Consider the following 12,240-nt stretch of genomic DNA (forward strand, 5'->3'; position numbering starts at 1 on the left):
GAAAAACCTCCAAATATACAGGTTTCCACCGCCATCTGAAGCTGGAGCGTTCCTATGAAACGGTTCGTAAGCTGAAATGTCGTAAAGCGAAGAAGCAATTATCATTTATTTATATGGGAAAATTTTGTGAGTGTTCGCAGACCCGAAAATAACCTACCAAATCATGCCAAATAACACATAAAACCTAAAATAACAGAAACACATAGTAAAAGCAGGAATGGTATGATAAATACACAGCCTATATAAAGTAGAAATACTTTTCCACAATCATTGCTGGCATTGTTCTCCGAAGCGAAAATCTCACACAAGCGCTCTTGGCAGAAAATCTCACACAAGGGCTGTTGGCAAAAACACTCTCTTCAGTAACCTTTAAGCTATGAAGCTGCCAAATCATACCAAATAACACGTAAAAATACACAGCCGATATAAAGTAGAAATAATGTATGTACAGTGTAGTATCACTTACCGGAATTGGGAAAGCGCGGAGCACACTGATGATGGTGTGTTAGGCTGAGTTGTCAGAGTTTGGCTGGTGCAGTAGCCCCCACCCTCTGGACCACCGACCGATACCAATCTGCGAAGCACGCAGGGGTCCAGCGGTAGCCAGGAGGCACACAGCACATCTTTAAGAAAAAAGCCGAAATAAACATGCTAATTAATTAGGTGCCGCCCGACAAGTAATTGTCTGCCCAGATCAGAGCCGATTTCCGACTGCATCGCCTCTGATCTGGGCCGACAATTACGTGTCGGTGACACCTAATTAATTAGCATGTTTATTTCAGTTTTTTTCTTAAGGATGTACTGTGTGCCTCCCAGCTACTGCTGCATTCTCTGCGAATCGGTATCTGTCCGTGGCCCGGGTGTTGGGGTGGTGGGACACTGGGGTGTCGTCTGTTTCCATTAGAGCAGGCAGCTCATCTTCTCCTATGACTGCCCGCCTCGATGTCGAAGGTCGAGGTTCATCATCTGCTGTGGCTGATGTGGAAGGCTTGCTTGACTGCAAAGCCTCGTGCATTTTTCTATCATACAGTTCTTTGTAAGCACTCAAACCATCCTGCAAATATCCCCTAAACCGACGTATCCTTTCAAAATTAAAGTCATACTTTATCATTGCAGCGAAAATCTCAGCAGTTGCTTCATGTTCATTTCGCTACTGCATTCGGTTTCGATTGTTATCCTTTCCTCTTCCAATTGCATCAGCTCTTCATCTACCAGTTCTTGGTCATGGGATGCCAAAACCTCTTCAACATCATCTGCGTCAGCTTCCACAAGCCAAACTCATGTTGTCCTTACTTCGTTCACCGCGATCGAAACACTTAATTATGTCTAGTTTTACGCTAAGTGTAATAACCTTATGAGTTCTTTTAGGCTTTTCCGACACCTCAGAACTCATCTTGCAAACGGCTGCTCACAGGCACGTGTTTCAGCAATGCCAGCAAGAAAGCCGTTCTGAATCCGGGGGAGAGCAGCTGGTCGGGGCGCGCGCTGCCTTATTGCGCGCTGATTTTTTTCGTAACAGTGAAAACACCTTCTGAAAGCGAAAACAAGGTACTAATGTAGGTCTTTGGTAACAGTGCGGTTTCGTAAAGCGAACGTTCGAAAAGCGGGGGACATCTATACAGTAGAAAGCATCACTGCGTGGCATGGCAATTCCAATGCAAAGGAACACAAGAGGCTACCAAGAATGGTGGAGTCACACCATGTATACAGCCCTTCCCACTACCATCTCAGAAGAGAGACATCCATTATCAGGGATCTCCACCATTTGAGCCACACCCTTGTCTTGAGGCTGTCATCAGGCAGAGGAGGTACAAGAGCCCTGAAGACCCACTCCTCAAGGCTAACCAACTTCTTCCCCACTGCCATCAGGATTTTCAACCAACATGAAAAACCACAGTGCCACCTCGGACTATATCTCTTCTTATCTGTCTCAACTTACAGAAACGTCATGTTTATCTTGTATAATTTACATTTTCTATTATGTTTATGGTTGTAATGTATTGCACTGCAGCTGCCAAAAGCAAATGTTCCTGGGATTTGCACCCTGTACATGGGTATCTTTGGCCATAAATTTAAGTTTGAAATGCATTTCCTACCTGAGTGTGCGATGTGCAGGCATAACGCTTCAAGTGACCAAAGTCACACGTGGTGTCCTCAAGGCAAAAACTGGCCTTGTGACCCTCAGCCACCTTTCTGCCGGTAGCAGCATCCAGTAGGTCATAATGGCTGAACTCATCCATGCTGTGATAATGCCTGAGAAAGAAGGGAATGCACAAATTAATGGAGATCTTTTCATTCAAAATGTGCATTGCTTGGATTTCTACCAGCACCTCTGAAACCAGCAACTTCTGCTATGAGGAAGGTAGAGGACATTAAGGATGGCAGAACAGTACTACAAGCAACTTTCCCTCCAAGCACCACTTCTTCTCGGGTTGGAAACACATTACCATTCCTTAGGTCTACCCTGACAGCACTGCAGTCTCCACCACCAAGGAGGCTAAGGTCCACAAAAACATGTTATACACCACCCCCACCCCCCACCAGTTCCACGCCAAGACCAAAAGTCCAAAATACATTTCCATTCCTTAGATCTAAATCCTGCAGAAATTGTAGGAGCACATTTCCCCAAAAGGGCTACAATGAAGTAGGTTCCCAACTCCTTCTTGAAGGCCATTAGGAATGGGCAATAAATGCTGGTCTTTACAGGAAGGCCCTGATCCTGAAAAAAAATTAATAGCTTTATTTTAAAAGTGTGCCAAGTAGGTCAGTTATAGACTTATAAATTCATTCAGCATTGAAAAAGGCCCTGAGGCCCAATTTATCCATTCCAATCAGGATGTCTGTGTAAACTAACTCCTTTTGCCCACATATGACCCAGATCCTACTAAATTTTTCCTACCTATTTATCTATCCAAGTGCCTTATAAATGTTGTTATTGTAGCTGCTTCAACCGCTTCTTCTGGTACTTCATACCATATATGTAACCTGTATAAAAAAGTTCACCTCTCAACTGAAACCTATGCCCTTATGCCCTTTAGTTCTTGATCCTCCAATGCTGAGGGAAAAAAAAGACTGTGTGCATTGACCCTATCCTTGTCCCTCATTACTTTATTGCTCAGTCATTAGTCAGTTGCAGTTTGGTCAAATCTAATTGAGATTCAAATTGCTTCTGTCCTAACTCCATTAATGATCTGAGACACAAATTCAAATTCATTAACTACCATGAACATTTTTAAATTCTAGACTGAGTTATGGAGAGCATGAAAACATTAGACTGTCACCAAAGTCCATCTGATTCACTAATGTACTTTGCGGATGTAAATTTGCTACCTTATCCAATTTAGCTTATGTAATGCAACAAACAATCAGCTAGAAGAACACAGCAGGTCAAGCAGCATCTGTGGAGGCCTGGTGTGTCAAATTATCTGCCTGAGGTCACCAGAACCTGCAAAAAGTTGTGGACACAGCTCAGCACATCACAGAAACTAGCCTCACTTCAATGGACTCTGTCTGTACTTTTTGCTGCCTTAGTGAAACAGCCAACTATCCTGGACATTCTCTCTTCTCAGACATCCCATCGGGCAGAATGTACACATGAAAGCACATACCACCAGCTTCTGTCCTGTTGTTTTAAGACTATTGACTAGCTCCCAATTATGTTAAAATGGACTTTTAATCTCATAATCTACCACATTACGACTTTGCACCTTAATGTCTGCCTGTTCTACACCTTCTCTGTAACACCTTATTCCACATTCTTTTATTCTTTTCCCTTGTACTATCTCAATGCACAGAAGTAATGAAGTGATCTGTAGATAGCATGCAAAATAAAGCTTTTCATTGCACCTTGGTACATGTGATAATAATAAATCAATTTACCAATTTTTCATTAGTCCAGATACAAAACCTTGTATTTATTACTTGGCCTCTGAAATAACCCAGTGGGCCATTGAGGTGTGACTTCTAAATGTGTATGATGTGAATTTAAAAAGACTTAGCCAGTACTCGTTGGGAATGGATTTTTTTTTTATTTTAAAATATACTTTATTCAAAAATAAATATATACAATAAACCATTCAATAACTTTTCATCCTTTACATACGTTTCCATTATACTCAGTACATATCCGTATTTATAGCCACCCACGTGGCACTCCAGTAGTTCAGCTCAGCACATCATTGTTGAGGGGTATACTCCCCGCCCACCGACCCCTCCCACTCCCACGGGTGGAGAAACCTATACTGTGGTCCTTCCCCACCGGGCCCTTGCGGTGGCTGCACCGAGTTTCAGTGCGTCCCTCAGCACGTACTCCTGCAGCCGAGAATGTGTCAGTCGGCAGCATTCTCCCACGGACATCTCCATGTGCTGGTAGATCATCAAGTTTCGGGCCGACCAAAGAGCGTCTTTCACCGAGTTGATGATCTGCCAGCAGCACCGGATGTTGGTCTCCGTGTGCGTCCCCGGGAACAGCCCGTAGATCAGAGAGTCCTCTGTTATGCAGCTGCTGGGGATGAAACGTGACACTAGCCCGTCCATCCTCCTCCACACCCTCTTTGCGAACTGGCAGTGTGCAAAGAGGTGGGTCACAGACTCCTCCTCACTGCAGTCCTCCCGTGGGCAGTGGGGTGCGGAGACGACGTTCCGGGCGTACAGGAGGGCTCTGACTGGGAGGGCCCCTCTCACCGCCAGCCAGGCGAGGTCTTGGTGCCTGTTGGTGAGATCTGGCGATGAGGCATTTTGCCAGATGAACTGGACGGTCTGCTCAGGGAACCACCCCACTGTGTCCATCACGTCCTTCTCCTGCAGTGCCTGCAGGACACTTCGTGCCGACCACTGCCTGATGGCCCTGTGGTCAAAGGCGTTCTCCTGGAAGAACTTTGCTACGTAGGACAGGTATGCCGGCAACGACCAGCTGACTGGGGCGTTGCGCGGGAGTGGGGCCAGACCCATCCTTCGTAGCCAGGGCGACAAGTAGAACCTGGGCACATAGTGGTACTTGGTGCCCACATACCTGGGCTCTACACACAATCTGATGCAGCCACATACGAAGCTGGCCATCAGGGTGAGGGCGACATTGGGGACGTTCTTGCCCCCGTTGTCCAGGGACTTGTGCATGACGGTCCGCTCACCCGCTCCATCTTGGATCCCCAGACGAATCGGAAGACAGCCCGGGTGATTTCCGAGCTGTAGGAGCAGGGGACGGGCCAGACCTGCGCCAAGTACAGCAGCCCTGAGAGCACCTCACACCTGATGACCAGGTTCTTGCCCGTTATCGACAGGGAGCGCCCTCCCCACAGTCCCAGTTTCTGTTTCACCTTGGCAGTCCGCTCCTGCCAGTTCTTGTTGCACACCTCAGCCCCTCCGAACCAGATCCCCAACACCTTCACTTGGTCAGACCTGATGGTGAAGGGGACGCTGGATCGGTCGGGCCAGTTGCCGAAGAGCATGGCTTCGCTCTTTGTGCGGTTGACCCTGGCCCCCGACGCTAGCTCGAACTGTTCGCAGGTGCCAATCAACCTGCGAACTGACCTCGGATCAGAGCAGAAGACGGTGACGTCGTCCACGTACAGGGAGGTTTTCACTTGGGTCCCTCCACTGCCTGGCAGCGTCACCCCTCTTATGCCCTCATCCCTCCTGATGGCTTCCGCAAAGGGTTCTATGCAGCAGACAAACAAGACAGGGGAGAGGGGACAGCCCTGCCTGACTCCAGACCTGATGGGGAAGCTGTCTGTTTCCCACCCGTTGACCTGCACTGCACTACGGATGTCTGTGTAGAGCAGTCTAATCCAATTCTGGATTCCCTCCCCAAATCCCATTTTGGAGAGCACGTCCGCCATGTACGTGTGCGATATCCTGTCGAAGGCTTTCTCCTGGTCCAAGCTGACCAGTCAGGCGTCCACCCCCCTGTCCTGCACGTAGGCGATGGTGTCCCTCAGCAGCGCGAGGCTGTCTGAGATCTTCCTGCCCGGTACAGCACAGGTTTGGTCCGGGTGGATCACCTGTCCCAGAGCAGACTTGACCCTGTTGGCGATAGCCTTGGACAGGATCTTGTAGTCCACATTCAGGAGAGAGATGGGTCTCCAATTTCTAATGTCCTCCTTTTCCCCCTTCTGCTTGTAGATGAGGGTGATGATGCCCTTCCTCATGGACTCAGACATACTGCTGGCCAGAAGCATAGCGTTGTACACTTCCACAGAGCCAAGTACAACTCAGCCGGTAATCCGTCGCTTCCAGGAGTCTTACCCGACCCAAAGGAACGGATGGAGCCTATCAGCTCGTCCAGGGTCAGTGGCTGATCCAGACTCTCCCGCTTGCCGTCGTCTAAGACCTGCGTGATAGACGACAGGAAGTTGCGGGAGGCTGTGGATTCTGTGGCCTTTTCGTCGTACAGACCGGCATAGAAGGACTTGCAGATCCTCAGTATGTCGGTCTGCGAGGACGCGACTGAGCCTTCCTCTTCCTTAAGGTTGTGGATCACAGAGCTCCCCCTGTGCACCATTTAGAAGAAGAAGCGTGAGCACGTCTCGTCCTGCTCCACCGTTTGGACCCTTGATCGGAAGATGATCTTGAAGGATTCAGCGGCGAGGTGCTGGGCTTGCCGGCCCTTCACCTCTTGCAATTCCTCCCTGACATCCACCCCCTTTGACTGCAGAAGGAGAAGTTGCTGCAACTCTGTCTGGAGTTTACGCAGTTCCCTCTGCTCCTGCCTTGCCTTCTGGATATCCTTGTGGATGAAGAACCTCTTAATGTTCTCCTTGGTGGCTTCCCACCAGTGAACCGGGGAATCAAAGAAGGCTTTCAAGGTTCTCCAACCTGTGTACTCCCTCTCTAGTTCCTCGATGTTCTCTGGGGTCAGCAGCTTTACGTTCAGCTTCCAAGTCCCCCTGCCTGCCTTCTGTTCCTCCCGTAAGCGACAGGTGGCTCTCAGAAGGCAGTGGTCAGAGAAGAACACCGGCGTGACGTCAGTGGACCTGACCGTGAGGGACTCAGACAGGAAGAGGAAGTCGATCCGGGAGCGGGCTGAGCCGTCCGATCGTATCCAGGTGGCTTGCGGCTGTGCTCCACCTGTGGGGGTGCCAAAGGCGTCGCGCAGCTTGGCTGTCTTCACCGTTTCCCTCAGGAGTCTAGAGGTACTGTCCAGCCTGCCGTCGGCGCTGCCGGGTCCTCCAGCCGCATCAATGGTGCAGTTGAAGTCTCCGGCCAGAACGACCAGCTGGGACGTCACCAGCAGCTGTGGGAGCTGCTCGAAGACGGCCAGCCGCTCGCTCCGCACGAGGGAGGCGTACACGTTGATCAGCCGGAGCGGAGTGCCCCGGTATTTGACGTCTGCTACCAGGAGGCGCCCCGCAACCACCTCTTTAACTTGGGTGATTGAGAAGTTGCCTCCCCGCAGCAGAATCCCCAGGCCGGAAGCGCGACAATCGTTGCCCCCCGACCACACAGACAAACCTTTTTTCCACCACCGTGACCACCTCCGGTAGTTACGGAGATGTGGTAGTCCGCACTCCTGGAGGAAGGTCACATCGGTCTTTACAGTGTCCAGGTACTGGAGCGTGCTGACGCATCGCCCAGTACTCTTCAAACTTCGCACGTTCAAGCACGCCAATTTAAGGTCTGCCATCGTTGTAAGTCTTTTATTTTGGCTGCTCTCCGTCCTCACCTTGCCATCCTGAGCCTTCATTCCCACCGCCTTGTGAAGTTTTCCACCTTCTGTGGGCTCAGGTACTGCTGGTAGTACTCCTCTGTGTGTGGCCATTCTGGTTCTGGGCCCGGGGGGTTGTTGACTTCCTGGGCTGCTTCCCCTTCCGACTGCTGGGTGCCAGCCATGGCTCTGCTCCCGGATTCCCGGAGCTCTGTGCGTCTGCTGCTCTCCGCCTCCTGTACTTGGGGGGTGGCCCAGACTTTCTCCCTCCTCTCTCCTCCTCTCCACCTGTTCTGCCAGCCACTTCTTCCGCCGGGGCTGCTGGCCTCCCCCAACTCCTTCCTCCTCTGAAGAGGACAGGGTACCAGAGGCTGTGTGGTTCCCTGCCCTTTTCTTGTGTTGCTCTGTCTTCTGTCGCTTGGCCGCCGCCTTTTGGGTCTTTTTGCATTTTACGACCTTCCATTCTGTTTCCACCTCAGCTCTCCCCTCCTCCATGGACTCCTGCTCGTCGTTTGCCTGGTCCTGGAGGGTCTGCAGTGGGGTGGCAGGTCTTGGGGTGCTTGCACCTTCCTCCCTGGTCTCGTCATCCGTCCTGTCGGGTGCCTTGTCTGCAGCGCTGGCGGGTACGTCCGCAACTGCCTGGGCCCTTTCAGGGCCAGCACCTCCCCTGGTCGCCTGTGCGTAGGTGCCCCGACGCCTCGGGCAGGCTCTGTACAGGTGGCCGGCCTGTCCGCAGAGGTTGCAGGACTTGGCCTGCGTGCAGTCTTTGGTCAGGTGGCCTTCGGTTTTACAGTTCTTGCACATCACCACCCTGTACTGGGCTGTGATGTGCCCTGCCTTGCCGCAGTTTCGGCACACCCTGGGTTGCCCCGCGTACACCGTATACCCTCGGTTCCCTCCGATGGTGAAGACAGAGGAGGGGTGGATGACACCGCCGTTGGAATCCAACCTCAGCTTCACCTTGACCTGCCGTTTGCTGGTCCAGATTCCCAGTCCGTCCTTCACGTCTGCTGGTGTTCCTACGCTCTCCACATACCGAGCGAGGAACGTAAGGACATCTACCACTGGCACGTGCGGGTTGAACACGTGCACCGTGATTGTCCGTTCCTGTTGCGTAGCCGTTGAAAAGAGGGCCTGTGCTTTCAGCAGCGACAGCGGCGCCTCTGTCCCCTTCAGCTGAAGCTGCTGGTACAGCTTCTGCCACCCTGCAGCCTGCTGGAAAGTGACATTGAAGAAACCTGCGAAGTCCTGGACGCAGTAGATGTCGTCGGGCGTAAATCTGCAGCATTCCATCAAGACCTTCCGGATGAAGGTCTCTCGGGTGAAGCCGGTGCCCCTGTTCCGGTCTCGCACTGTCAGCTTGACAGTGTTCTTGATACTCGGGCCTCGAGCCGATGCACTGCTCGCTGCTGCCATCTTCTTCCTCACTGCTGTCGTCGCTGGTATGGGGTGTTAGATTGGAGGCCAATCAGCATTAGGATCCACCCCTGCGTCAGCGCGAACTCTTCTCCTCCGCCTTCTGGTCTGATAAGAACTCGTTGGGAATGGATTGTCCTTAGCCCAGTACACATTTGCTTAGCTACTACAGTGTTGCCAAAATGCCCTGCTGTTCCAATGTTGGAAGCTGCACCATGTAGCCAGAGTAACTTTGCTGCACTTAGCTTCGGAGACTACCTTCTGGTGCCAATGTGGGAAATAATCCATCACCTTAATGAATAAAAGAATACCACAAGGTCAAAAATTCAGGACCAGAGATTGGAACACCAGCTGACACTAACAGCATGTAGATTAGATGATTAATTTGCCCCTAACTCCGCCATGGATGGTCCCAAGCACGGCTGCAAAAGGGGGAGCATTGGGTCTGGTCCGAGCAACCCGATCCTGTAAAAACCCAAAGCTACAGAAACAGCAACAGAAGCTCTAAAGACCTCATCCCTAGGAGAGGAAGGATCTTCGCCTAGAAGACGTATGATGCTGTGTGGTTAAAGTGGAAGCCACAAAACCAATTAACCTGCGGTCCAAGACGGAGAACTATGGCAGGCTGCAGTCAGCGCCCTATGGGCTTAAGGAGAACTTATCCCTAGTGTGGAAGTGAGTGATAGAATCTGGGGGGAGTTGATGGTAATGTGGGGAAGATAAAATAAGTTAAGGGGTCATTCATGATCAACATGGACTCAGGGAACTAAAGGGTCTGCAGCTATGGTGGATCTCGGTATCCTCAGGCTATGACAGATCGACACAAACTTTCTTAGAAGTTTGCGAAGCACGGCATGTCATCTAAAACTTTGACAAAGTTCTATTGATGTGTGGTGGAGAGTATATTGACTGGCTGCATCACAGCCTGATATGGAAACACCATTGCTTTAGAACAGAAAGGCTTACAAAAAGTAATGGATACAACCTCGTCCACCACAGGTAAAGCCTTCCCACCACTGAACATGCTTACGAAAAGTGCTGTCACAAGAAAGCAGCATACATCATCAAGGACCCCCCTCTATCCAGGCTATGCTGTCTTCTTGCTGCTGCCAGCAGTACCCATACCACCAGGTTCAGGAACAGCTATTACTCCCCCCCCCCAACTATTAGGGTCTTGAAACAGGGGTGGGGGGAGGGAGAGGGGAGAGATAACTTCACTCACCCCTTCATTGAACTGTTCCCATAACTTATGGACTCACTTTCAAGGATTCTTCATCTCAAGTTGTTGATATTTATTGCTTATTTATTACTAATTTTTTTCCCAGCTCAAGCTGGTAAAATCTGAGGTACAGGCACAGGCAAGTATGCTCATTTGTCAATTGCTAGGAACTTTTGGAATATTCTAGTGGTGTTTAGTATTATGGCTTTCTGAAGATCTATATACATATTGCGTATTAATGTTATTGCGTAGTGACTTTGGGATGACACCAGTTGTAGATATTACAATTGGAACAATGTATGCTTTGTTCGTGTTCCAAAATCTTTCAATTTCCTCCTTTAATTCAACATAATTCTGGTGTTTTTCACTTATTGATTTCTGTAAATTGTGTGCGCTTGGAATGGCTATATCTATTACATAAGTTGTTCTTGCATGTTTATCCTGTATTACTATATCTGGATAGTTATATGGATTGTCCTATCTGTAATAACTGCTCGGTCATAACTTGTGGTATTCTGACTCTAAAACTGGATCAGGCTTGAGTTTGTATTTTAAAGCAAGCTGTTAATAAATGATGTTTACCACTTGATTGTGTCTGTGTAAGTAATCAGATTGTGTTAAACTACTATAGGATCCTGTAATGTGTTGGATTTTTTTCCTGTTTTTTTCTCAGCATTTTCTACATTTATCACCTTGAATTTGTTGGCCTTTTATGTGTCTTTAATAATTTTTGTGTTAACTACTTGATCTTGATTATTATTTCTTTATTTTTCTTTCTTTTTTTGCACATTCATTGTTTGTCTGCCTGTCGGGTGCAGTCTTTCATTGATTTCATTGTGGTGCTTGTATTTACTATGAATGCAACAAGAAAATGAATCTCAGAGTCCTATATGGTAACATATACTGTACTTTGATAATAAATTTACTTTAAACTTTGAACAATGCACTTCTGCGTATGTTCCGATGTACATGTGCCAAATAAAGCCATTCTCATTCAAATCTTTAAATCATTACAAATCTGCAGCTCAATGACTAATTTAAATATCAAACATATCATACAGGACAAGCCAGTTTTCTCTTTTTGATGCTGGTGACATTCTGTTGGGACACTGGCAGGCGATGCATTCACTGCTAATCTCACATTGTCAGAAGGCAGTTATGAGTTAACAACATTACGATGGATCTGTGGTCACATTAGGTACAGATGACAGAATTCCTTCTTTAATAGCTATCAGTGAACCGGGCCGGATTTTACAAGAATCCAGTTATTTAATTTCAAACATTGTTGTCCAAATTTATTTAATGAATGCTCAGAATCATAAATAGTATCATTAAAAAGCTTAGATTCCTTTATTTCTACCTCAATAAAATGTCTTGGTAGATTCACACAATTTTTTGTATGACACAGTTTTACAATATCAATAAAACAATCAGCAGGAATATCTTAGTCTTCCAAAGTGCTGCACTAGCACATAAACTGTGCACAGATGGATGCACTAGAACAAAGATACATAGATGCTTGGAGGGAACATTAACACTTTCCTGTCACAGTCAATAAGGCGGCTCAAAAGCAAGTCTACTGTAGGCTAATTTCTGTGATGTGAAGCTAATTCCAAGATACTACAGTACTGTGCAAAAGTCTTAGACACATACCTATAGCAAGGGTGTCTAAGACTTTTGCATGATACTGTAATAACTTTATGTATTGCACTGTACCGCTGCCACAAAAAATCTAATTTCATGAGATACGAGAGTGATGACAAACCCAATTCTGACATGGGTCTCTATTCTGGACTCAAAAGTGTGAAGAGGTCAGGGAGAGAAAACTCATGGTTGGGAAAAGGGGAAAGGTGAGGTGAGGGAGCAGGAAATAAAAGGAAGACATTCTGTAATGATTACTAAACCAATTATTTTGAATCAAATGACTTTGCCCGGTGTCCCAGGGCTGTGTATGTCAGAACCC

At 48.3% G+C, this 12,240-nt stretch overlaps 1 protein-coding gene across 1 annotated transcript in view; it reads right to left on the reverse strand.

The window, feature by feature from the left end:
- Nucleotides 1-12,240, reverse strand: part of loxl1 (lysyl oxidase-like 1) — a 119,772-nt gene that overhangs the window by 30,660 nt on the left and 76,872 nt on the right. Inside the window, exon 4 of the mRNA XM_072282365.1 lies at nucleotides 2,097-2,253. Within this exon, the coding sequence (XP_072138466.1) occupies nucleotides 2,097-2,253 (157 nt within the window). The remainder of the gene's footprint in view (nucleotides 1-2,096; nucleotides 2,254-12,240) is intronic.

Source organism: Mobula birostris, chromosome 18 (assembly GCF_030028105.1).
Source record: "Mobula birostris isolate sMobBir1 chromosome 18, sMobBir1.hap1, whole genome shotgun sequence".
Classification (NCBI taxonomy): Eukaryota; Metazoa; Chordata; class Chondrichthyes; order Myliobatiformes; family Myliobatidae; genus Mobula; species Mobula birostris.